This window comes from Salvia splendens, chromosome 10 (genome assembly GCF_004379255.2).
Source record: "Salvia splendens isolate huo1 chromosome 10, SspV2, whole genome shotgun sequence".
Lineage (NCBI taxonomy): Eukaryota > Viridiplantae > Streptophyta > Magnoliopsida > Lamiales > Lamiaceae > Salvia > Salvia splendens.
Window position 1 is genome coordinate 24978826 of NC_056041.1, and position 24789 is coordinate 25003614.

The 24789-nt window shown below is 37.9% G+C and overlaps 2 protein-coding genes across 2 annotated transcripts; both read right to left on the reverse strand.

Moving 5' to 3' along the window:
• Nucleotides 1–8147: 8147 nt before the first annotated feature.
• On the reverse strand, nucleotides 8148–12070 carry LOC121752828 (GBF-interacting protein 1-like). The gene is made up of 9 exons (XM_042147916.1): nucleotides 11911–12070; nucleotides 11450–11493; nucleotides 11281–11323; nucleotides 10844–10925; nucleotides 10176–10771; nucleotides 9796–10075; nucleotides 9474–9705; nucleotides 8910–9359; nucleotides 8148–8532 (listed from the first exon to the last, which is right to left on the reverse strand). The coding sequence occupies exons 1-9, from the start codon at nucleotides 12068–12070 to the stop codon at nucleotides 8266–8268; spliced, it is 2154 nt and encodes a 717-aa protein (XP_042003850.1). The 3' UTR covers nucleotides 8148–8265.
• Nucleotides 12071–15956: 3886 nt separating this feature from the next.
• On the reverse strand, nucleotides 15957–24378 carry LOC121752829. The gene is made up of 3 exons (XM_042147917.1): nucleotides 24165–24378; nucleotides 16253–17229; nucleotides 15957–16163 (listed from the first exon to the last, which is right to left on the reverse strand). Exons 1-3 carry the CDS (start codon nucleotides 24376–24378, stop codon nucleotides 15957–15959), a joined length of 1398 nt encoding a protein of 465 aa, XP_042003851.1.
• Nucleotides 24379–24789: the final 411 nt, after the last annotated feature.

The following is a 24789-nucleotide window of genomic DNA, read 5'->3' on the forward strand; positions in this document are numbered from 1 at the left end:
TTTTTGGGGGCATTTGGATTCGTTTTTTGTTGTGGTCCCCAAGCATGAGTAGGAGTATTTTGATTGGGGATTATGGGTTTTCCAGCTTAGAGGTGTGGTTGTGTGTATGTTCTGTTTCCAGATTTATTTAGGTGTGTGTGAATGGTTTGTTATTTATTGTGAATGGGTGTAAGGTCATGCGAGAACATGTGGTTGTGTGTGTGTTCTGTTTCATAATTAGGGGTGTGGTTTTCAGCTTTATTTAAATGTGTGTGAATGGCTTGTTAATTATTGTGAATAGTTTTGTGTTGGGGGAAAGTATGAGGTTTATTCTTTTTGGTGCTAGGGAATATGTGGGTTTATTCATTTTTTTTTGGGTGAGTGTGTTATGCTTTTATTTTTTAGTGTTAATGGTATACTGCTGGGGTACAATCCAGTCAGTGGGGACCAAATAAAAAATTCTTATTCTCGTTTTAAATGTTTAAGAATGATATGATATGTGTTGAATATAAATGGAACCTTCACGACACAGGTCTACTACTCCAGTCAAATGGTTGAGACACGGGGAAATAAGTATGTTGGTGGGAAGGTTGAGCTCATAAGCAAGTGTGATCCAGATAAGTGGTCTAAACTGGAAGTCAATGATGATAATCTTGAGAAGCTTGTTGTTGATGTACATGCGTTAGACTATTATTACTTGAAGCCGGGGATGAATTTAAATGAAGGGTTGGTGAGGTTGTTTGACAACAACTCATCAATGGAAATGGTTAAAATAGGAGTGTATAAAGGTGTAGTGGACCTGTTTGCATTGGAAGCTACTGAGGTGTTACGTAGTCAGAAACACCTCCCCCCCTCCTCCCCCGCCTCTAGAAGGTAAAAAATATTTTATCATTTTCAAAGTGTGTGGGTGCAGTGTTTGATCAGTATTGTGTGCAGTGTTATGTGCTACAAATGGTCAGGGTGTTGGTGAATATTTGGGGTTTAAGTCGAGATTGTGTGTGGGGTTTAAGTCCATATTGTGTGTTCTACTTTGTTTTTTAGTGTGAGTGGTTGGTGCTGTAAATATTTAGGACTGATATGACTCTCTTTGCAATACAAATGAGACTTTTACAACAAGGCTGCATTACTCCGGTGTGATGGTAGAATCTAGTGGAAAGCACTACGTTGATGAGAAAGTGCAGTACATAGACAATTGTGAATCCAGTGGAAAGCACTACGTTGATGAGAAAGTGCAGTACATAGACAATTGTGACCCAAGATATGTGTTCCAAATGGAGGTGGATGATGTCTTGGAGAAGCTTAGTGTTGATGTGGGTAGGTTAGAGTAATTATTACTTGAAGCGTTGATGAGGTTGTTTGACAACCACTAGCTGAAATTGTAGTTCAGAAAGGGGTAGTGGATGTGTATGCGGTGGAAGCAAATAAGGTGGTAGTTAGTCAAATAACACAAGAGAATGTTTTTGGTGGGTTGCGTTAGTGTGCTAACTAATTTACAGTAATCACTAATAACTTTCAATTCTGTGTATTAAAATTATCAACACAAAGACATAATTATATCAATACAACATGTAAATTTAAATATCATACAAAGACATAATTTATCAACACAAGAAAGATTGATAAATTTATGTCTTTGTATTGATATTTTTAACATACAAAATTGATATCTAGTTATTAGTTATTACTGTAAAAAGTTAGTATTTGATCACGCACATGTTTTTTGGTGGTGTGGGTAGAGTAGATAATATTGGTGTGGGTAATGTGTGTGTTGAAATGAGTGGTGCGGTGGGTTGTGAGTTTGGGGATGGAGATGGAGCAATGGATTTTGAGGGAGGTGAAATTAGGGTTGGAGATAGACAAGTTGGTACTTCTTCTGGCAAGGGAAAGGCAAATGATCTGGCAAGGGAAAGGCAAATGAGACTAAGAAAACTAAGGTTACTGGGAAGGGGAAGGGGTCTGAGAACGCTATGGCTACTGGGAAGGGGATTTAGGGTTTAGGGTTTAGGGTTTAGGGGAACCGTATGGCAAGGGAAGGGGACTGAGAAAGTTAAGGATATGGGATAGGGGAACGGTAAGCTTTGTGCGGCTGATAGGATGATCCGACCGAGGATCCTTCTTTCATTGATAGTGACTACGACCTCAGTGACCATGAGGAAGATGCAATCATGGATGCACAAGTTGAAGGGGGGAAGAAGGTGGTGGAGAGATGGTGAATGACCATATTGGTGATTTAAAGTGCTGGATGAGAAAGAGCTAGATGACAACAATGATAAACATTCGTCTAGACGGTACAAGCTAGACGGTACAAGGTAGCATTTGATCTCAATAACTCGAGATGGGAAGTTGGGATATGCTTTAACTGCAAGGAAGATTTTATTGACCTTAACTGTCACCAATGAGTGCTACAGGAAAAAAGCTGAGATTGAAGAGGAATGACAAGATTCGGTGCGTGGCGCACTACCAGAGGGGTGATTAGGAGCAAGAAGAATGTCACGTATCCATGGTTCGTGCAGATTGCATATAGGGCTGCCCTTGGTTTTTGGTAGATTTCCCACCTCTGCAATCAACACAAATGTGGCGGGGTTTCGTTCAACCATGGATGTGCCAATTCAGGTATCTCAGCAATAAGTATAAAGAAGATATCCGGGTCTTCCCTGGCATGACTATGGGCCAGTTCATCGAGAAGGTGCACTCCGACATGAAGATCACCATTTCTTTGGAAAAGCAAAGCGAGCTATGCAACACTCACGAAAGCTGATTGAAGCGGACTTGGTGCGACAATACAAGCGTCTACACGACTACAAGGCTGAGATTCTAAGGAGTAACTCGGGCAGCACCATTGTGTTATCAACCCATTGGCTAAGTGATGGCACTAACAAGTTCAAAGCCATCTACATTGTCTACGAAGCATGCAAGACATCGTTCAAACTTCACTGCTGCCGCTTGGTAGGTCTAGACGGGTGCCATCTTAAAGGTAAAGGTAATGGAATACTTCTGACAACCATGGGGTGTTAGAGTTTGTATACCAGAAATCACCTTTCGAGTGATTGAATACTGTAAAACTCTATATTTTATTTTCCAATGGATGCAGCAGATTATTTTTGTCATAATGTTGTTATGTTTTACATTTAATGAATGTTTATTGCATATTTAAATGTATAAGCAACGTAATGAAGTCTAAGTCTTTGTTTTGGTATACCGGTTGTGGGCGTCGTCCACTTTAAGGTAACACGGTCAGTTATGAACAAAGAAAAATAAGAATTTCACAACCTAGATAGGCCTATACTACCTATCGTGAAAGGTTGCAATGTCAGTCCGCATATTTCTAAGCCTTACTGAAATAAGATGACATTGGTGTGGTATATCACTGAATTAGATCTAATAGCAAGACGAGTCTTTATGCTATCTATTGAAAGAAGAGGTCTTGATAATTAATTTCTTAATCAATGTACGTTAGCATTGAGCATACAATATTGATTATGCGCTACTTTGACTTACCAAATGGTGCGGATTTTTTGCAACCCAAGAATCCTGGTATATTGGGTAGTGGTGATTAATATCTAGCTGTGCTAGGATTGCTATTATATTGAATCGTGCGCGAGGTGAGTCTCGTGTGATAACGTCCACAACAGGAGCTCGAAACAAGGTTTTATTATTCGGAACCTAGCTAGTTGGAGTTTGATTACTCTATGAATAATAAATTAGCATTTTTTGCTAAGTCCACTCTTGGAGTTAATAATATGTTAATTAATTAAGTTCATAGCAGACATTAATTAATTAATGGACGTTTCTATCTTAAGCACGGGAAATGAACGACAAACAAATGGAAACCCAGAATACTTGTAATTTCAGATTTGGATGGGCAGTGCAATAATACTTCTGTAGTGGCTGCTCGTAATATTCCAATATAAGCTTATATTAAATTGTGGGCTCAATTTAATTAGTAAGAAGCTAATTGGGGGAGACCATACCCAAATTCTTCCATAGATCCCTGACTGGGCCCAATATGTGACTTATTATAAATAGAAGAATAAAGGAGATAGAAAATAGACTTAATTATCATCATAATTTTTGTCCCCCTCTCTTTCTGGAAGAGGGATGATTTTCTTTCCGTCTTCTTTATTTAAGTCCAAGTATTCTGGTGAGATCAGCCCACACTGGTATCAGTATACAGTCTGGGAACCAGTCAGGAGATTCGTGGTTCAGTACTCAAGATCTTCACGTGGAGAAGGCGCTAGCCAACTTCGATTCTTTGGAGAATCGATGAGGTAAATCGGCTAATTCCGTAGTAAGCATGTTTAGGTTTCAATTACGCTAAAACATGATTAAATTCAAGTTATGAGCATGATACATGTGAGAATTATGCGAATAGATTTTGTCTAAATAATCTGCTAAATAGATCAAGATAGTATGTGATCAATTTGAATGCACGCTTCCGCTGCCAACCCCTACATAGGGCTCGACACAAATGATCAAAATTTTCCCATCGCCCATGTTGTGATACACATTAAAAACACGGAGAAATGGACATGGTTTCTTGGGCTTTTGGTGATGGATTTGGAAATTACTGACTCTAGCATATGGACGTTCATCTCGGATAAAGAGAAGGTAAGATAATTAGGGTTTTGGTGTATCTAATAAAATATGTCTCTTGTGTAATCATATTAGGGCTTCTGTGTATATACTAAAATCTGTTTTTTTTTTTATTTTCTGTCATTTTCTTTCTTGACATGGGGCTAATTGCCGCTATGAGGTCATGCGTCGATCATGCCGAACACTGGATGTGTGTCTGGCACATGCATAACAACTTCAAAAAATAGTTTCCTCCATCCAAATTGAAGGAAAAAAATCTGGGAGGCGGATCGGGCGACCAACACTTACGGGTTTGATAATTCGATTAAGGATATTAAGATACATGTGGCTAATGGATAACACAACGAAGGAGAACTGGAGTCAGGCCTTCTTCGGGTTCGATGCAAAATGTGACATCCGTTTCAATAACATTTTTGAATGTTATAACAAGGTGTTACTGTTTGTTCACGAGAAGCCACTGTATGGGATGCTAGAGTGCAATCAGATGTACCTGATAGAGGATATGTTCGGCCTGAAAATCTGGAAGAAGCTCGAGAAAGAGGCAAAGTCTAAGATAGGAGAATGCATGGTGAAGGAGGCTGGGGAGTGGATCTACCAGGTGAATACGACTCGGGTCGAGTAGTTTGTGGTGCACCTGCAGGACCGAACTTGCAACTGCAGGCAATGTATGTTGAGGAGGTTACCACCTATCTATTCATAACACCAAATGAGTAAAATTGCTAAAGAACCGTCTATAAATCTTGTCTACGAAAATGTATAATAACAACAAGCTTTCGAAGTCTGTGGTTGAGAAGGTGATGGAAAAACTGAAGAAATCGGGCAACGTCATAAGCACCACGACAAAAAAACAGTTCAGGGTTGAGAAGGTGATGGAAACCAAAGCAAAATGCATAGCACTAATCCAAATAGAAGTAGGAGGAGCCAAACAGAGGGTCTATTATCAACTCCAACGCGAGATTGCTGAATTCGAGCAGATTTGTAAGATATCAATGGAGTAATTGCTTGTATTTTCAAATGGATGCTCTATCAAAACACTTGGTGTGAAAACAAGTTGTACTACTTGTTCTACTTTTTTCTTCAATAAAACTTTGAAGTAAAACCAAGTAGCATTACCTCCAGAATCAAGTTGCATTACTTCTTCATCACAATAGCATGTTTCCAGAATCAGTGCAACACAACACAATTTGACGTCATCACTTCAAGATTACAATAACACATTTCCACATACAAATGCTACACTCCGATTGTTCTTCATCTCAAAGTTTATTATTTGAACTTTGTTAAGAATATTAGTATTCTGTCCCACATCGGTGATGTGACATAACCTAGCTTAGTCTCTTGTACTATATATGTGGCCTCTGTTGAGTAATAAAATACATCAAATACACTACTACTTTCTCTACTATGTCTATTTACTTTTCCACTTATATCTATATTTTACTGTTCTACATGGTATGAGAGCGGATTCGAATCCGTCTCTAGGAAATTAGGGTTTCCAAAAAAAAAGGAACTAAATTAGGGGTTCTACCGCTGCCCCCTCTACTATCCCCACTCTGCTTTTCCGTCGCTACTCTACTCTACCTGAAATTATGTTTTGTTCTGCTCTACTGCGCTATTATGCCAAAACTAGGGTTTACGGTGTTGCTTGTCTACTCTGCCCAAATTTGGGTTTCTACCACTATTATATTGCACAACTGCTCTTCTCTGCCCAAACTAGGGTTTTTGACGTTGCTGCATTCTGCGCTATTATGGTTCTGTTATACCACTCTTTCCGAAATTACAGTTCTACTATGCTCTACTCCGCTACTCTGCCCAAACTAGGGTTTTTACGTTGTTGCATTCTACGCTATTATTTGCATGATGTTCTACTCCTGCTCCGTTGCTCTACGCTATTATCTGCCTGCGCTCTTGCTTGCTTCTTATCTACCTGCGCTCTTGTCAGCAGTTATTATTCTACTCCTCGTACAGTTGTCCTCCTGCTACAGTTGCTACTCTGCTAAAACTGTCACTACTACCCTGCATCTACTACTTCTGCTCTACAGTTGCTACTCTGCTACAACTGTCACTTCCCTGCATCTGCTACTTCTGCTACAGTTGCAACAACTGCCCTACAACTGCTACTCTGCTACAGCTGATACTACTACCCTGCTTCTGCTACAGTTGCAACTACTGTCCAGCAGCTGCTACTCTACTACAGTTAATACTAACTACCATGCATCTGCTACTCTGCTACAGTTGCTACTACGGCTATGCATCAGCTACTACTACCCTATAGCTGCTACTCTGCTACAGCTACTACTGCTCTGCCTTGTAGCTCTACTTATGCAACAACTGCAACTACTACTGCCCTACTATAGTTTCAGCTACTACTATTGCTGCCGATGTTTGAGGAAAAACATTTTTGAGAACTTTGTACCTAGCTGGACAATATAGATGTTCCAACTTGAGGGGGAGTGTTAAGAATATTAGTATTCTATCCCATATCGGTGATGTGACAAAGCCTAGCTTAGTCTCTTATACTATGTGGCCTGTGTTGAGTAATAAAATACACCAAATACACTACTACTTTCTCTACTATGTCTATTTACTTTTTCGCTCATATCTATATTTTACTGTTCTACAAACTTCAACATACAAACAAATATTACAATAACAAAGACACATAATCCGTACATCACAACGGTAGCTAATTTCTGTATGGTCCAATTATTCTCGTCGGTCGATGCCAAAATCAAGCCTAAAGTATCCCCATCCGTCTCAGCCAGCATCAGCGATGAATCCACGCTGTTGTCTTCTTCAATTGGTTTGATTGGTCTGCGCCACTTGAAAAAAGTGCACTCTTTTCTCTCACAAATAAAGTGGAGCTTCCCCTTGTAGGTTTGCCATGGCTTTTAACGATTCAGAGTGAAGCAAATTTCTTACAATTGCAAGACTCGTACCGAAATTGAAGGTCACATCGGCCACCACTCTCGCCGGACCCAGACCCTCTGCTGTAACTCGAACGCTCCATAGCTGACGTAGTTTTAGTGTAATTTTGTCTCTCTCCACCACTTTTACTGTTGGCAGCTAGTTATTCAATCACCTTCATAGTAATTAGCAATTTTGCCTCCTCTTTTCTAAACAATCTGTTGGCCCCTGAATCTAACAAACTAGTTATACGTTCGTTAAATTCATTGTATAAGAGTACCTACTTGATGGTTCACTTTGAACTCATGGTTAGGGCATTTGCAAAGAAGTGCCTAAACATTTCTAGCACTTCGTACATGGGCTCGTTTCCTTTTGGTAGAGCTAGATAAATTCGGCCTTCAACTTCAGAATGGTGAAAGGTAGTATTTATCCGTAAACATTCCAACCCCATCAACTCATTTTGTTACTGCATCTGCAGGCGAAAGAGTCGAAGGGCTGGGATTTTTTTAACAGAGAAAATTAAGTTCAGAGTCTGAGATTTTCTTTTCTAATAATATCATTTCAAGAAATAAAAAGTTTCACATTTCCTGATTGAAGAAAACTTAATTTTTCATAAGAGGAAAAAATCCACAAATTCATGCATACAGTCTTTGCTACTGCATGGGGGAATGAATGTATTACATATTGAAGAAACAAAAACTAGCAAGAATAAAACCTAATTCAGACTTATAATTATTTGATAGTAATCTCATATCCACATTGGATATATGTACACACACGGTAGAATCACACGTTTTCTCTCCTATTCATCTGATGGCCGTAGTGTTGAGGCAGAGGGAGCAGCTGCTGTTGTTGTGGTTGAGAAGAATAAGAAGTCAGAGCCACCTCACTGGTTGCCTGCTGAGGTTGATGCACTGACCGAGGCCCTGCCATGCTCTGATGGTATATACCACCAAACGAATTGCGCCCTGCTGCTTGATACGCTTGTGGAACGTTGTACACCATATTCGTCTGCACACCCGATGGATCATGTAACGCATGCAAATCCTCGTTCTAGAAACAAATTAACAGTCTCGTGATCAAGCGATAATTTTCAAATAGTAATGTATCAAGAGAGTAATTTCTGGTAATAATATAGACCATCTGATCTGAGATAAATGGTTCCCTCTGTCCTAAGAAAATTGAGTCACTTCTTTTTTGTGCTTGTTTTGAAAATATTGTAATAAATGGTTAAAGTGGATAAATAGAAAAGCATTATTCTCACTTTTACTTTACTATTTATCCAATTCAACTACTATTTATTATGATTTTTCAAAACGACTACAAAAAAAAAGGAGTGAGTCACGTTTTTTTTTGGGACAGAGGGAGTACTAAAAATGCCCTTTTAACCAGTTTTTCCATTGATCTATTTCATAGCCCCGAAGTTTCACCTGTTTGATTGTGGAGTAGATATTCTTGTCCTTTAGCTCCGTTCCTGCATTGTCATGAGCGCCGGTGGAGCCATAGCCCAATCCGGATGTTCCATACGAGCCGTAGCCAGAAGATATTCCGTAGTGGGCCATGTTTCCCGGCTTGTAAGACGGTGGGACAGGGAGTTTAGCACCCGGAGCAGCAGAAGTTGGTGGCATGTAGATGTTTCCGGCTGAAGGCTGATGAGGGAACCCGCTGTGGCTCAGCAGCTGGTGCGCGTGCTGGGGTGGCATATACAGCTGTGAATAGTAAGGATTGTACGGTATGTAATTCGTAGGATATGCTTGGCGGAGGTAAGGATATATCTGTGGTGGTGATACTGATACAGCAGCAATAGATCCCTGAGGAATTCCTCTTGGTTGAGTCATAGTTGGAGTAGAAGACGTTGATAGAACCACTGAATTTCCTCCCTATATAAATATCAACAATGAAGAACGACGGCGAAAATGCACCATAAGCAACTCTGATGAGCATTCAAGCCAATCAGATAATAACGAATAATATAAAACGGAAACATAACATGCCTGTGTTTCAAGTTGCACAGCAGGAGGCACGAGATTCAGACTGTAGTCCGATGTAGCAGGTGGGTTGTGAGACCCTCCTACCGGTTGCAGCACTTCCTCTTTTGACTGGCCATCATATCTCAGTGACACGGCATTTTCTTGTGATGGTTTTAAGTCTACGAGCACGTGGGGTGGGGCAAGGGGGCGATCAAGATAGTCGTTGCATCCAGACACTGAGGAAGAAGACTGAGGTCTGCACCCAATGATGACTATAAACATCATTTTCTATTTAAACTCAGTCTGCAGTTTACATATAAAGGAGAAAAAAATATTTCTAGCTTACATTTCTGAAGGTTCCTTGGAAACTTCAGTATCGATGCCACTTGATTCAACCGTAGGACTGGAGCCGTTGCTCTCTCGTAGAGAAGACTCCACACTTCCAAACATGATTGAGTTTTTAAAAGCTTCAGGTACATAAAGATTATTAGGGAAAATCACCGAATGTCTACCCGAATGTAGCTTAATGTCAACGTCGGAAGTAGTTATGTCTGGACTGGGATCCTCCACAGTAGGAAGAGAATCAAGGTTAGCTTCTGACAAAACCACCACAGATTCAGACATCCCTGGGACATCGTTCCGAAGAATATGTCAATTATAAACAGAAAGCATATTATATACTTGCTCTACTAGACCATGTTTACTGCATAAATATGCGAAAAATACCTTTGGAAGGAGCGCTATCCGGTTGGGCTAAGCAAGTTTCTTGATGGCCCTTGGCATCAGCAGCAGTGGGGTGAGTAGTTGTAGATTCAGACTGACTACTTCCGACTCCCTCATATTCTATAGGTTGCGTCTCACTGGTCACGCCGACAGATCCTTGGCCAAATGTCGCATTATGAACATCGCTCATTTTGCTGTCTTCCACGAGACTAGCACTGATTTCAGAAGCATTACGCTGACTACCCGTCTCACGCTGAATTATACCAACAGAGGCAGGGTTCCGCGGATTGAGAGACGGCACTAAGACAGGATCCGTTGCGGAAGAGTACAAGCCAACACTGTTCCCAACATGATTACATTTCGGCTTCAAATTTCCACCGGGAGTTCTTGCAGTGGAGGCAATAGGTGTCGAAGTAGGAGTAGGGCCCGGATCTATATTTGCAATATGCTTCACTGAAATAGCACGCAGAGATGGCAATCTTTTCGACGTACCATCACAAACAGTTTTAGTTTCTTTAGCAGCACCTTTGATATTTTGCTCAGCTATTTGAGAGTTCCATTCATGGATTGGGCTTCCGTCGTACGCAGCCCTTGCGTAACTAAATAACGATTCCACGAACCGGTAGTTAGCCGTATGAATAAATCATAATAGCTAAGATATGAATTTTTACCTATTTCTTTCTTTCTGCTCAACTGCCACAAAAGATTTAGAATCTCTCCCCATACTAACATTTGGTTGTCTCCCAGTCCTACCTACAACATCTCAAGAGTTTTAAAACAGGTAATGGGATAATACTTTTCTCAAAAACATGGATTAATAGGAAGACATAGACAGCACTTTTCCATCTCCAAACCACAAATTTCATATCCTGTCTAAGCATCAGAGCAGTGAAAATTTGACTGCTCCTAATAAAAAAACACAATATCCATCTTGTTAAACAGAAAATGGAAACCATTTCTTTAGACTTTCTAAGAATTTCTTTAGGGAGAGACAAAATTAGAAAGTTTCCCATCCTATATTAAAAAGAAATGGTGAGGAAAGACGTCAAAATTATTTAAGCAGGGCAGCCGATTATCGATGTCTAGGCAACGACGAATGTATATATACCGGCAGAGGAGTAACGGTTTCCACCGCCCCTAGTCCCTCGCCGCTGCTTGCAAAAGAGTCACATGGAAAGAAAAAAAAAATCAGTAGTAAATCCATATTTGTAAAAAAAATAAAAGGCATACAAGTGAAGAAAGTGTAGCAATGGAACATGCCCAATTAACTCAGATACCACTTTCCTCCGATCACGTTTCCTCTTCACCTCATGAAATGTATCTGCACAAATGGAACAGTAAACAATGCAGTTGAATAGAAACAAATTGAGTTCACAACAAATTCTTACCCCATCCCCATAAGAGTCACATTTTGCCATTTCAATCCGTCGTCATAAATAGTAAGTAGGTCCACATTTCACTAACTCCTCCACTCACATTCTATTATAAAACTAATATAAAAAAGTGGACCTCATATTTCACTAATTTTTTCAATTCCGTGCCGACACCAAATGTGACTCCTAGATGCTGGATTAACTTCTCAATTCCACATTTACACAATAAAATTTCAAAATTTTAAAATTGTGATCAATCTATCAGATCAGATGATAATCGACAAAATTGATTAAATATTATAAAAAAAAATAACAAGCATAATAGAATTGAGAAGAATGAATGCATGGGATTATATGTAATATACCAAGATAGAGGAGTTTCTGAGCAGTTTCATTTGGATCCATGTTGCATTCTTGGAGCATGGCGTGGATGTCTTCATCGCTGTGTTGGCCGGCAATCTCCTTGATGTCGTCGATTGTCCTTCGCAGACTCTCCGGCACCGAAACCCTAGAAAAATCGCTCATCCTCTTTCGCTTCTTACGATTCACGATTTGATTGAAACATATGTATATATAATTCAAGTAGAGATGACAACATGCAGACATTGTGCTCGTGCAATAATCATTTTGTTATTTCATTTCAAATTACAGATTTTTATGAATTTTGTGAATTAATATTTTCAATAACATTTATTAATGCGTTATCTTATTTTTCAATTATTATTCGGCTTATTTTATGATTTATTATTTATTTGTTAGAATTTGATTCGCTTTTCATAGTGGTTAGTTAGGATTTAATTTATTTTTCTTAATTCATAGGAAAAATGGGGAAGGAAGGAAGGAGGCGCTCAGAAGCTGAAGATTACGTTTGGGGAAATTATGATAAATTTACAGAGAGAATAATGGGGAAGGAAGGAAGGAGGCGTGTGAAATGAAATGTGTAGGGTTAGATGTTTGTGGATGTGCAATGTGTACATTTTTAATTTTATTTTCATGAAGTGTGCGTTTATTATTGCATATTATTGGGGGTGGATAGGTTCTTGCTTCGCCTACAATTTATGATTGGCCTGCAAGATTGTTTAATTTTCAGTTTCGCTGATTATTATTTTTATTGGTAATCTAATATTTTAATGGAGTGAAAACATCAAAATTGTTGGATATTTCACCCACAAAATATAGAAGCACCCAACAAGGATGAAATATGAAGGATAAGTATTAATAAGCTTCTCACAAAAAGGGATTACAAAAAAACACTCAAACTAAAAGTGCTACAGCACTACAAATCTTTCTTTCTTCCTAACTTGAACTACGACTCTTCCTCTAATTCTAACTCACAATTCTAATTTTTTATTGATATTACAATTACTAACTGTTAAAGTCGGTCATCTAGCCGACATAGAACATCTAGTTAATTCTAGTTGGCTCCTTAATTAATTTAATAATCCCAATTGCATGCCAACTTATAATCTTCTCAAGAACTCCAGGCCCTTCATCATATTTAATTGTCAATCAACTTGAAATATCCTTTCTTGATTTCTCCACAATGTTCACCAAGCTTCCAATACTTTAATAAACTTAATATTTCTTAATTATGAAGTAATTGAGTTTAATAATTCAACATCCTCCCTTAAACTTAATTCTTCAAGTTCTTCATTCCAAGCATAAACTTCAATCTTCTAAAAACATCATGTTTTAATGGCTTCGTAAATATATCTGCAGCTTGGTCTTGTGACTTGCAATAAACCAACTCCATACCATTTTGGTTCACGTGTTCTCGAATAAAATGATAACAAGTATCAATATGTTTACTTCTTTCGTGGAACACCGGATTCTTTGCAAGTGCTATGGCGGACTTATTATCAACACAAATTTCCGTCGGGCCTTGTTGCGCGAATCCCAGAAAGCTTAGTAAATTTCTCAACCAAATGCAATGGCACACCGTTGAACTTGCTGCAACATACTCGGCTTCACATGTTGAGAGTGTCACTATAGCTTGCTTCTTTGACGACCAAGTAAAGACAGTATCTCCAATATAAAAACAGTAGCCGGTAGTGCTCTTTCTTTCATCCAAGTCTCTTCCCTAATCGCTATCCGAATAACCAACGAGCTTAACTTCTTGATTAGAGGGATAAAGTATACCTTCATTCAGCGTACCTTTAATATAGCGCAAAATCCTCTTGGCCGCATTTAAATGAGACTGTGACGGCGTTTCCATGTATCTGTTGATTAATCCAACTCCATAGAGAATATCAGGCCTAGTGCACGTTAGATATCGTAGACTTCCAACTAGACTTTTGAAGTAAGTTGGATCCACCTCTGCTTCACCATCATGCTTCCTCAATTCTTGACTAATCTCCACGGGAGTGTTAACAGGATTGCAGGACTCTATTTTGAATTTCTCCAAGATTTGTTTTGCAAATGAGCTTTGAGAGATAAATATCCCTTCTTCATTTTGCACTACCTCAATTCCCAAAAAAATGAGCCATCAAGCCGATGTCTGTCATCTCGAACTCCTTGATCATGCTCTTCTTGAAGGTATGAAACATTGCTTCACAATTTCCAGTAAAAATAAGATCATCGACATATAGGCAAACAAATAACATGTTACCTTTAGCATTTTTCTTCAAGTATAGAGCATGTTCATAGGGACAATTCACGAAACCATTCTTCAGAAAATAGTCATTAATTCTGGAGTTCCATGCTCGAGGAGCTTGCTTGAGGCCGTACAAAACTTTCTTTAATCTGTAGACTTTATCTTCAGCTCCTCGTTTCACCTAACCTTCAGGTTGCTCCACGTAAATTTCTTCTTCAAGAAAACCATTTAAAAATGCAGACTTCACATCAAGCTGATAGATCTTCCAGTTGTTTTGGGCAGCTAGCGAGATAAACAATCGGATCGTCTCAAGACGAGCAACAGGAGCGAAGACTTCACTATAATCAATTCCAGCCTTCTGCCTGTATCCTTTTGCCACCAACCTCGCCTTGTATCTTTGCACTTCACCGTTGGTATTTTTCTTTTTTTTGAACACCCATTTCACACCAATTGCTTTTCGGCCTTCTGGTAGCATTGTCAACGACCAAGTATCATTTTTCTCAATCGCATTGATTTATTCATCCATTGCAATCTTCCATTTCCTGTCTTGCGCAGCATCTACATAAGCAATAGGATCAACATCCATATAAAAACAAATAAGATTCACATTTTCTTCTCCAGCTCCATCAACTTCTTCAGTAGCTTCATATATATCATTCAGATTGCGCATTCTTCTTGGCCTTCTGACTGGAACTTGAGATGATGTTGGTGAATCAGGTTGTTCAATTTCACGTGCATCTTCTTGCTGATCAGGTACAATTTCTGACGAGCTTGCAACTTTCTTATCCTCCCAGCTCCATTTTTGATCTTCTTCAAACACCACATCGCGGCTTATGATCACCTTCTTCGTGAGTGGGTTATACAATTTATAACCCATTACTCGATCACCATATCCCACGAAGATACATTTTTCACCTTTATCATCAAGCTTGATTCTTTGAGCTTCGGGAATTTTGGCATAGACAATGCAGCCAAAAACTCTCAGGTGCGCAACATTGGGCTTGAACGAGCTCCATGCTTCTTCAGGCGTCATGTTGCGAACACTTTTGGTGGGACAACGGTTCAGGAGATATACTGCTGTTGCGACAGCTTCAGCCCAGAATTCTCGAGGTAAGTCCTTCCCTTTGATCATACTCCTTGCCATATCAAGAATTGTTCGGTTCTTCCTTTCAGCAACACCAGTTGAGGAGTATATGCATGTGTAAGTTGGTGAACGATTCCATGATCCTTGCAAAACTTTTCTAACAGATCGGATGTGAACTCGCCACCTTGGTCGGATCTGAGAACTTTAATATAATTCCCACTCTGTCTTTCAACAAGAATTTTGAACTCTTTGAAAATATCAAATACCTCAGATTTCCTTTTCAAGAAATACACCCAAGTCTTTCTGGAATAATCATCAATGAAAGTTAGTAAATACTGATTACCTCCAGTAGAAATAGGCTTTAGGGGACCACAAACGTCTGTATGAATGATCTCCAACGGGCGTGATGCTCTCCATCTCATTTCTTTTGAGAAACTTGGCCTATGATGTTTTCCCAGTATGCATCCTTCACAAACTTCTTCAGGATGATCAATATGCGGCAAGCCTTTCACCATATTCTTTGAGGACAAAAGCTTCAAACCACCAAAATTCAGATGTCCAAGACGCAAATGCCATAACCACGATTCATCTTTAACAATAGCATTCATGCATTTTAAGATATCATGTTTCATATTTAATGCAAATAATCTATTTCTGGACATCTTCACACATGCAACCAAATTACCACGAGCATCATTGATAGTAAGACAAGAATTCTTGATACTAACATTAAATCATTTCTCCATCAATTGACCAAGACTCAAAATATTGCTCTTCATGGCAGGCACACAATAGACGTCATATATAAAACCATGATTTCCATTCTTCAACTTAATCAAGATATTACCTTTTCCTTGCACCGCTACTTTGGAGGAATCTCCAAAAGTAACATCCCCATAAGATGTCTCCTTCAGCTCCACGAAGAGTTCCTTGTTCCCGCACTGTGGTTATTAGCTCCAGTATCCAAGTACCACGTGCTGCACTGATCACCCTCAAGTCCTTTATGAGTAAAAAGAGAGGTTGAAATTACCTGCTCATTATTGTCTCTACCATCGACATAATGGACTTGTTGGTTGGACCTGGTATTTCTGGCTGTTGGACATTCATAGCTGTAATGCCTGAATTCGTGACAAGTATAGCACTCAACATTTGCTTTATCAAACCCTGGTTGATTGTAGGTTTGAGAATAACCGCCTCTGTATTGACCTCTTCCCCGTCCTCGTTGTCCATAAGAATTTCGACCTCTGGCTCGATAGGTGGAATATTGGCGTCCTCTCTCATTTTGATAATTCTGACCTCGTCCTCCTTGATTTTGATAATTTTGGCTACGTCCTCCTCCATATTGGTAATTCTGGCTGCGTCCTCCTCGGCCACGATAGTCTCGACCTCGGTTGTATTCGCCACGTGATGTCCTAGGCTCAAACTTCTTGTCTTCTTGTATTGACATCTTCGCTTTTTGCATCTGCTCAAGTGACAGAGTGGTCTTTTTCTTCATGCGTTGCTCGTGGACTTCCAAGCTGCTTTGCAACTGGTCGATTGACATAGTGTTGAGATCTTTTGATTCTTCGATTGCCGCAACGACGTGCTCAAATTTTGACGTCAAGGAACGAAGAATTTTCTCAATGACACGAACATCTTCAATTATCTCTCCTTGCCGTTTCATTTGATTCACAATAACTAATGTTCTTGTGAAATAGTCTGAAATGCTCTCCATTTCAGACATGGCTAAACTTTCAAACTCGCCACGTAGGATCTGCAGTCGAACTCGTATCGCCTTATCAACGCCGGTGAAAGAATTCTTTAAAATCTCCCAGGCTTGTTTTGACGTGGTGGCTGCACTTACTTTCTCAAACGTAGTTTCATCAATACCTTGATAGATATTGAACAACGCCTTCTTGTCTCGTTTTCTTGCGTCTCTGAGGGCATTCTTTTGGTTGTTCGTCAGAGCATCTTCGGCTTCTTGGGAGGCAGGTTCGGTGTAGCCGTCTTGAACAATATCCCACAACTCTTGTGATTGCAACAAGACTCACATCTGAATACTCCAATTCCCATAATTGTGTTTCTCTAATTTGGGAATCTGGGGTTGAACCATGTTCAACGTTGCCGCCATAGGTAGGATCGAGTGGCTCTAGATACCAGATTTGTTGGATATTTCACACACAAAATATAGAAGCACTCAACAAGGATGAAATATGAAGGATAAGTATTAATAAGCTTCTCACAAAAAGGGATTACAAAAAAACACTCAAACTAAAAGTGCTACAGCACTACAAATCTTTCTTTCTTCCTAACTTGAGCTACGACTCTTCCTCTAATTCTAACTCACAATTCTAATTTTTTTATTGATATTACAATTACTAACTACACACCTATTTATAGATGTTAAAGTCGGTCATCTAGCTGACATAGAACATCTAGTTAATTCTAGTTGGCTCCTTAATTAATTTAATAATCCCAATTGCATGCCAACTTGTAATCTTCTCGAGAACTCCAGGCCCTTCATCATATTTAATTGTCAATCAACTTGAATTTACCCTTTCTTGATTTCTCCACAATGTTCACCAAGCTTCCAATACTTTAATAAACGTAATATTTCTTAAATATGAAGTAATTGAGTTTAATAATTCAACAAAAATATCTCCATTAATTAATAAAAAGTTGAAGATGTTTATTGATATTAATTATAACTAAATACTAATAGTCTAATAGAAGAAAATTATTCGATTGTCACTTGCCACTTCAATTTAATTTTGAAACCAATATTTGCAATAAGTTTAAATAATAAATATTTCTAATGTAGAACATATATGCATTCACGTGGGGTGTGACCATAAAGAATTAAAGGTTGTAATATAGTAGTAGTAGTATTTTTATTTATCTTCTATATTTAAGAGTAGAGATTATAAAACTGATTTTTTAAATGATAACATATTCATGACTTTTTAAATAGTAGTAGTATGTTTTAGTGCAAAAAGTTAATTTTTTGAAATATTAATATATACATAAAGTTACTACAAAAATTGAAATTAATAGCCATCTAAGATAATTGAATATTGGTAGTTACTACAGTATATTTGTCACGACCGCACTTCCTAAGGATAGAAAGTACGGTGGGTCGAGACTAATGGGGGAATTAAGAAGCGGGGAAGAAAGGGGAAACAATCAAGGGGTACTACATGTAAATAAAAAAATATAACTTTATTACCAAATTATAGTTTGGAATCTCGAAGCAACAAGGTTCGTAGGGAAATAGTCCAACAGATTAAAGAAAAACATAAGAGTTTTAAAAAAAACTTGGCATAGCGGAAGCATTTGAGAGTTAGCTACTACTATGTATGAAGACACAATAGCAACCGGAACATTTAATGAATGCGGTCTTTGTCCAAATGCTCAACATCATCCGTCCTCGTCAACGCTCAACTGCACATAGGGAAAACACATGCAGGGGCTGAGTACTTGATGCACTCAGTGAACTCATGTCCAAAATACAGTTTATCAATAAAGTTATGTCAAGCCATCATTGAGTGAAACTCGGGTTTTACTTTAAAAAAAATACCGAGAAACACTAAAATCATTTTCATCGTAAAACATGGCTGCGCAGCCCATCATCATCATCATCATCCTCCATCATGTACCATATCTGAACCATCATGTGAAACGAGAATGTGGCCACAAACTCGATCACTGGACCGGCCGACCAAAAGGACGGCTCACGATCCCCATCAGTGCACTAGCCTAAGTAGGGCTTAGACCCTAGTTAGACCCGAATTCGTTAACCATCAAAGTCTAGTAGGACATTATCCTAGTAGACAATCAGATAGGCAATTCAAAACAGAAAAAAAATACGGCATGACATAACATTTAAACCACCCTTATCTCACCCTATACATATCATTGCAAATAAAAGAGTTTAAGTAATAGAGCCCACCTCAAAAGCTTAGTAATTTCCTTAACAAGCTTCTCGATCCGACTTTAACAAGCGTGCGAACAACCTTTTTGAGAAAATTAAACTACACATAAATCTCAAGAAAGAATACATTTAGAATGCATGCACTCTAATTAAAGTCTTTTATCTCTTTTCTCGGGTTTTAGGGTTTAGGGTTTCATGCATTTTTCGATTATTCGGCGGCCGCCCAAAGCGTCGCGTGCGACGCCGGTCGGCCGCGTTCACCAATACTTCCTTCGTTGGCTCATCGTATTTTTTCTCCACGATATCGAATTACAGAACCTCAAAATTATTCAAGCGCATAAGTTAATTATCGCAATTATTTTCCCTCGAAACTTATATTTATCTCGGACTTAGGTTAAAATTATTCATCCCTCGAATTATTTGAAAATTAATTAAATAATTTCCCGTAATTTAATTTAATTGACGACCCAAAGATTTATTTACTTAGCCCACCTTATTCCTCTAAATAAAAGAAATGAGCCCAACAAGAAATAAAAGAATGAGGCCCAAATCATTTTTTATTACACAAGGCAAAAGGCCCAAATTTCACTCCCACATCTTCTCCACGCCTCAAACCTCTCTCCCTATTTCTCTCTCTCTCTCGTCGGCAATTGAAAAAATTTTCCAAATTCCGTCGACTTCTCCAATTCCGCCAGCCACCGCCGCCGTTGTACAGTCACCTTGCCGGAGCTGGCTACTGTTTCCTTGATTTTGCCGGAGATGACCATTGATTTCAGCGATTTCGCCGCCGATTCGTCATCATAGTCCACTCACTGCCTCCGTCAGAAGCTGCTGCTCCGTCGCCGTCAGGAGACGCTGCTGTCTCCGCCGGGAGACACGACGCCGTTCCTGTCTTGCCGGGAAGACGCGACGCCGCTGCTGTCAGCAGCTTCCGTCTGTCAGTTTCCGCCACCCGTTGGCCCGATTTACCCCGAAGCCCGAAACAATCCCGATTCCCTCCGAACAGCCCCGAAACCAACCCGAAAGATAAGTTCTCATTCAAAGTTATATTTTTTTTTCGCGTTTGGATTTAAGATGTTCGATTAAGTTGTTTGATCGGATTACTTGTGTGGGATATGTTGTGAGCAAGATGCTAAAAGGTCAAAACTTGTATTTGGAAGAGATTTATACCTTCTGTGGAACTTGAATTTGGGGCGCAAACTGTAGGCCTAAAGGAGTAGTTCCTTGGACTTGGCAGATTCAGTTTCTTGGCATGTATGAGATTGGAGCAAAAAGGCAGCGGTGTTTATGTGAATGGGGAAGGAGAGGAGATAAATGAACATCAAATATAATTGGTGTGACCTTTGATTTTTGCAGAATTGAATGTGGAAGATGGAGGGTGGAAGGTCACTTGAAAATGGAGAGTCTCCATGGAGTGGAGAAGTTGGCGTAGGGGAAGAGAGAAAAGGGTTTTTGGGCTAGCATAAAATTTTCTATGAATAAATTAGGCCCAACATATTATTTGTGGAGTTGGGCTCAAGTTGGGAAAATATAAAAGAAATTTGATGGCCCAACACTCTTTTAAAATTGTAAAGGATATTTAGACTTTGATTAGAATTAATTTGGGTCGGCCCAAGTTCTTATATTTATTTTTGTTCGTTTTCATTTTGTCTAGACAATTTAATATTTGTCTCGTAGTAACTTGGTGTTATTCCAAGTACTATAAAATCCATCTCAACCATCTCATTCAATCATGCCAAGTATAGCAACATCAACGTCATTACTTCAACGAGACCTTCAAACACGTCTCCTAGTAACCTCCATCATTTAAATAAAAGAGACGTCTCATTTCATACCAAATACGTAAATATTATACTCCATTACAAAGAAAAACAACGAGAAGCATAGCATGACGACAAAAATTCATTTTAACTAAATCATGACATATTTTAAATTAGTAAAAGTACGGGCGTTACAATATTTTATTATTATTATTATGTTGTTTTATCATAATCCATGTTATGTTATTAACATTAAGTGTGATTCATTATTTTCTATTAATATTTTGATTACATAATTTCTACAAAATGTAATTTCTAATTTGTAATATGATCCAAACATGTTGTATTCGGCATCATTATGCCTAATCGTACCAAGAATACAATTTTTTGCATGTGTAGATCTGAATCGCTCAGTTTTAAAAAGTTTTATTGGTACAAAATAAAGTACATATAAATTAATCACATAAATTAATCTCAAGAAATATGTCTATATTTAATTGGCTTTACTGTGTCAAATTACCTCAGATGTGTATTTTTTTATATAAATTTATGAAGATATATAAAATTATAGGGGGGAATTAAATCTTCATATAAAAAATGAATATAATGAAACAACAACGAGAACAAACACAAAATCTTTCTTCGTCACTAGAGACGGGAATAGAGGGGGGAAGAGGGGCGTCACTTTTGTACAACAGTGGGAAAAGAGTGAGTAGGAAGAGAAAATAGGTGAAGAGTGAGTCATTTAATTTTTTTTGACAAAATATTTTATTCTCTTTATCCTTTTACTTTATTATAATACTCATGCTAATCATTTATTGAAAAATTATTATTATAAATACTTATAATTTATACTTTTCAGCTATATTTGATTATGCTTTCATCAATCTTTTTAATATAATCATATAATTTATTACTCCTTCCGTCCCACAAGAATATGCATTTTCCAATTTTGAAAACTCTTTCCAAACTAATGAGGTGTGACTCATTCTCTACTAACAATACTTTGATTACTTTTTCTCTCTACCTCTCTATTACTTTTCCAATTTTGCATTAGAACCCGTGCCGAACCCAAAGTGCATATTCTTTGGGGACGGTGGGAGTATTTTATAAATATTATTGTTACTATTTTTTATTGTAATTATAATAAAACTAAAAATAAATTCATGTCAACAAACCAAACTAATCAACAATTTTTATTCATTTTGAATTTTGAATTGTGCCAAAGTAGTTGAGTAATTATAATAAATACTTACTATAACTTCGACTTTAAAGGTTTACTTTTATTTTATTTATTTGATTAGTAAATCAAATTTCTTGTAATATAATTAAATTGTTGTAATGTGTAGATATAATTATTTGTATAATAAACTTATAAATCATATTTGTAATAAATTTCCTTATTTTTGAAGTATATAATGTTATAACTTTCTTAATTCTAGTATTACATTATTTCAAATTTGTATGCAATAAATGAAATTATATGACCCGTGTAGGGAGTTAATACAAATGCTCTTAAGGTGGCTGCATATATTTTCAAATTTTATATTGAGTATTTGAGTCGGTAGATCCTCATGCTTAGACCACTTCAATTAATTTTTTATTGAGTTGGATAGATACTAATGCTTAGACCTTCAATAAATTGACATTGATATCAACGCCAATGTCAATTTAATTTTGTCAGTGATGCGAATTTTACTTATGTTTGATTATTAGTTCATTGTAATGTATATTACAAAAAGCGAACTCAATTCAAGGTAAATTTAAATTCCATTAATTATCATATTTCTTAGTATAACTTATGGTTTTATTTTTAAAATTAATTCAATGATAGGGGTCTAATACAATTGAGTGATTATTTTCTACTATCAGTTAATGTGAAATGAGTTGTCAACTCCAATTCAAGAAATCACATTAAAACGGTAAGAGTGACTATTTTCTACTTAAGAACTACAGTAAATAACCATTTTAGTTTAAAAGAGCTGAATAAAAAAACATATTTAGGATTAACTCCAAGGGTAAAAAAACATATTTATAACTACTAAAAGCATCTCTAAGGGGAAATGTATATTGAAAATGTATATTTCTCATTTACCTTCCAAAAAATGTTATTATACATTCTTAAAAAGTAATGGATTCCAAAGAAAGAATGTAAATTAAAAAAGCAAACAAAATAACTAGCTTTATACATTTTCTATAAAGAAGAGATAAAGATACTTTCTCAAAACGAAATAAGGTATAATACCTCCTCAAATACCTTTTCCTTTGGAGCATAAAATTTTATGAAGAAGAGATAAATATAATAGTTATTTCTCTTTACCTTTCCATTTACTCTCTCCCTTGGAGATGCTCATTTGTTATTTCATTCGCATTTTCAAGTATAAACTTGCAAAGTACCATTTTCTTTCTTTTTTTTCTTCTCTTTTCTCATTTCTCATTTCTCATTTTTGTGTTTCTTTTTTACATTCACTTTATTCTCAAGTTTTTTTTTCTGTCAATACTTGTTGCACTTACGTTTTACCACTTTAATTAATAAACTTGATATTCCACTAATTCATTCTCATTTATATTTTATTATAAAAATAATATATAAAATTAAGATCCACGTTACATAACCATTTTTCAGCGCACTTTCGTAAAACCCATGTGGAGTCCAGCAGCGGAGGGAGGTGGGGTCGCGTGGGGTTGACCTACCCCACCGCCGTCCCCTGAGACCCGCCTGAAAACTCCTCCCAACAGCCCCCGACCCCACTGCGTCCAGACGTCTACCTCCATTGATACTTCTTTTATCTAGTAGGGCTTAGGTTTGGGAATTGGGGCTATTACTTTAATGACAACTAATACCTTCTTTATAAATCAGATTTACTATCTTTTTTCATTAAATAAAATTTTATAGCTAGAGACTAAAATACTATTTGGAGGCGCATGTAATAAATAACCTCCCCTACTAAGCTGTAATACTTTCACAGAGTTGCATGTTCTAATCCTCACCATGGAAATCCCAATACTCTCTAGTCTTATTCATGTTCTCCACTATGCGCTATTCATGGTGCTACCACCATCATGGAGTGAAAAGAAGCGGCGGAAGCTATGCAGAAGAAAGAAGACATGCTAGAGATATATTGGAGAGAGTTTTAATTCTGCAATTTTTCATTGATTCAAATGTTTCAAGACACAATGCTTATATTCTTAATTCAAACAATCTAGAACCTTGCACGAATCTACTTTTTATGCTAAGATAAACATGTTTCACTTTCTTAATCAAAACAGACTCTGCAAGTCCTTTCTCTTATTTATTCCATTGAGTAACACGTCTCTCCAAGTACAATGGTGGTCATCCACCTTAGTTGGCGTGCTCGGCTCATTCACAGCTGTAACTCGTGCGAGCTCTCGGATTAGTTCTTTTGGTGCAACGGCCTTTGTCCCTTCTTTTGTCTTGTCTATCGCCTTGGCTTGTTTATCACGTGCTTCTCGCTTTGTCGCCATACACTGATAACCATGGCCAATAACCTCAGCATTGTACGCAGCAGCTTGATCAACTCAGCATGCTGCGACTTGATCAACAGCTTGATCAACTTGGCATGCAACGACTTGATCAACTTTGTCAGCAGTAGCTTGATCAACTCGACATGTAGCGGCTTGATCAACTTGTTCGGCAGCGGCTTGATCCAGCCTCATCATGCAATGTGAGCGTCGGCACACAACGGTTTGATCAACTTTGTTAGCAGCGGCTTGATCATCTCTTCCAACACACCCCCTCAACCCGAGTGAGGCTAACGACACTATACCCAACCTTTCTCTTAGCTTCACGAAGGGTTGACGACTCAATGGCTTAGTGAAAATGTCCGCTACTTGATCTCCCGTAGGAACATGCCTCAACTCAATTTCCTTACTCAG

What these genes read in the sequence shown, in the direction of transcription:
- LOC121752828 (XM_042147916.1), bottom strand. Translation starts at nt 12,070, where the DNA reads ATGAGCGATTTTTCTAGGGTTTCGGTGCCGGAGAGTCTGCGAAGGACA. An exon ending in GAGCAGAAAGAAAGAAATAG is followed by an intron (nt 10,772 to 10,843) that starts GTAAAAATTCAT and finishes ATCGTTATTTAG; the next exon opens with TTACGCAAGGGCTGCGTACG. An exon ending in TCTACTCCACAATCAAACAG is followed by an intron (nt 8,533 to 8,909) that starts GTGAAACTTCGG and finishes ATTTGTTTCTAG; the next exon opens with AACGAGGATTTGCATGCGTT.
- LOC121752829 (XM_042147917.1), bottom strand. Translation starts at nt 24,378, where the DNA reads ATGGCGACAAAGCGAGAAGCACGTGATAAACAAGCCAAGGCGATAGAC. An exon ending in TAAGAGAAAGGACTTGCAGA is followed by an intron (nt 17,230 to 24,164) that starts GTCTGTTTTGAT and finishes TGCAATCACAAG; the next exon opens with AGTTGTGGGATATTGTTCAA. An exon ending in GTAGAGACAATAATGAGCAG is followed by an intron (nt 16,164 to 16,252) that starts GTAATTTCAACC and finishes TAATAACCACAG; the next exon opens with TGCGGGAACAAGGAACTCTT.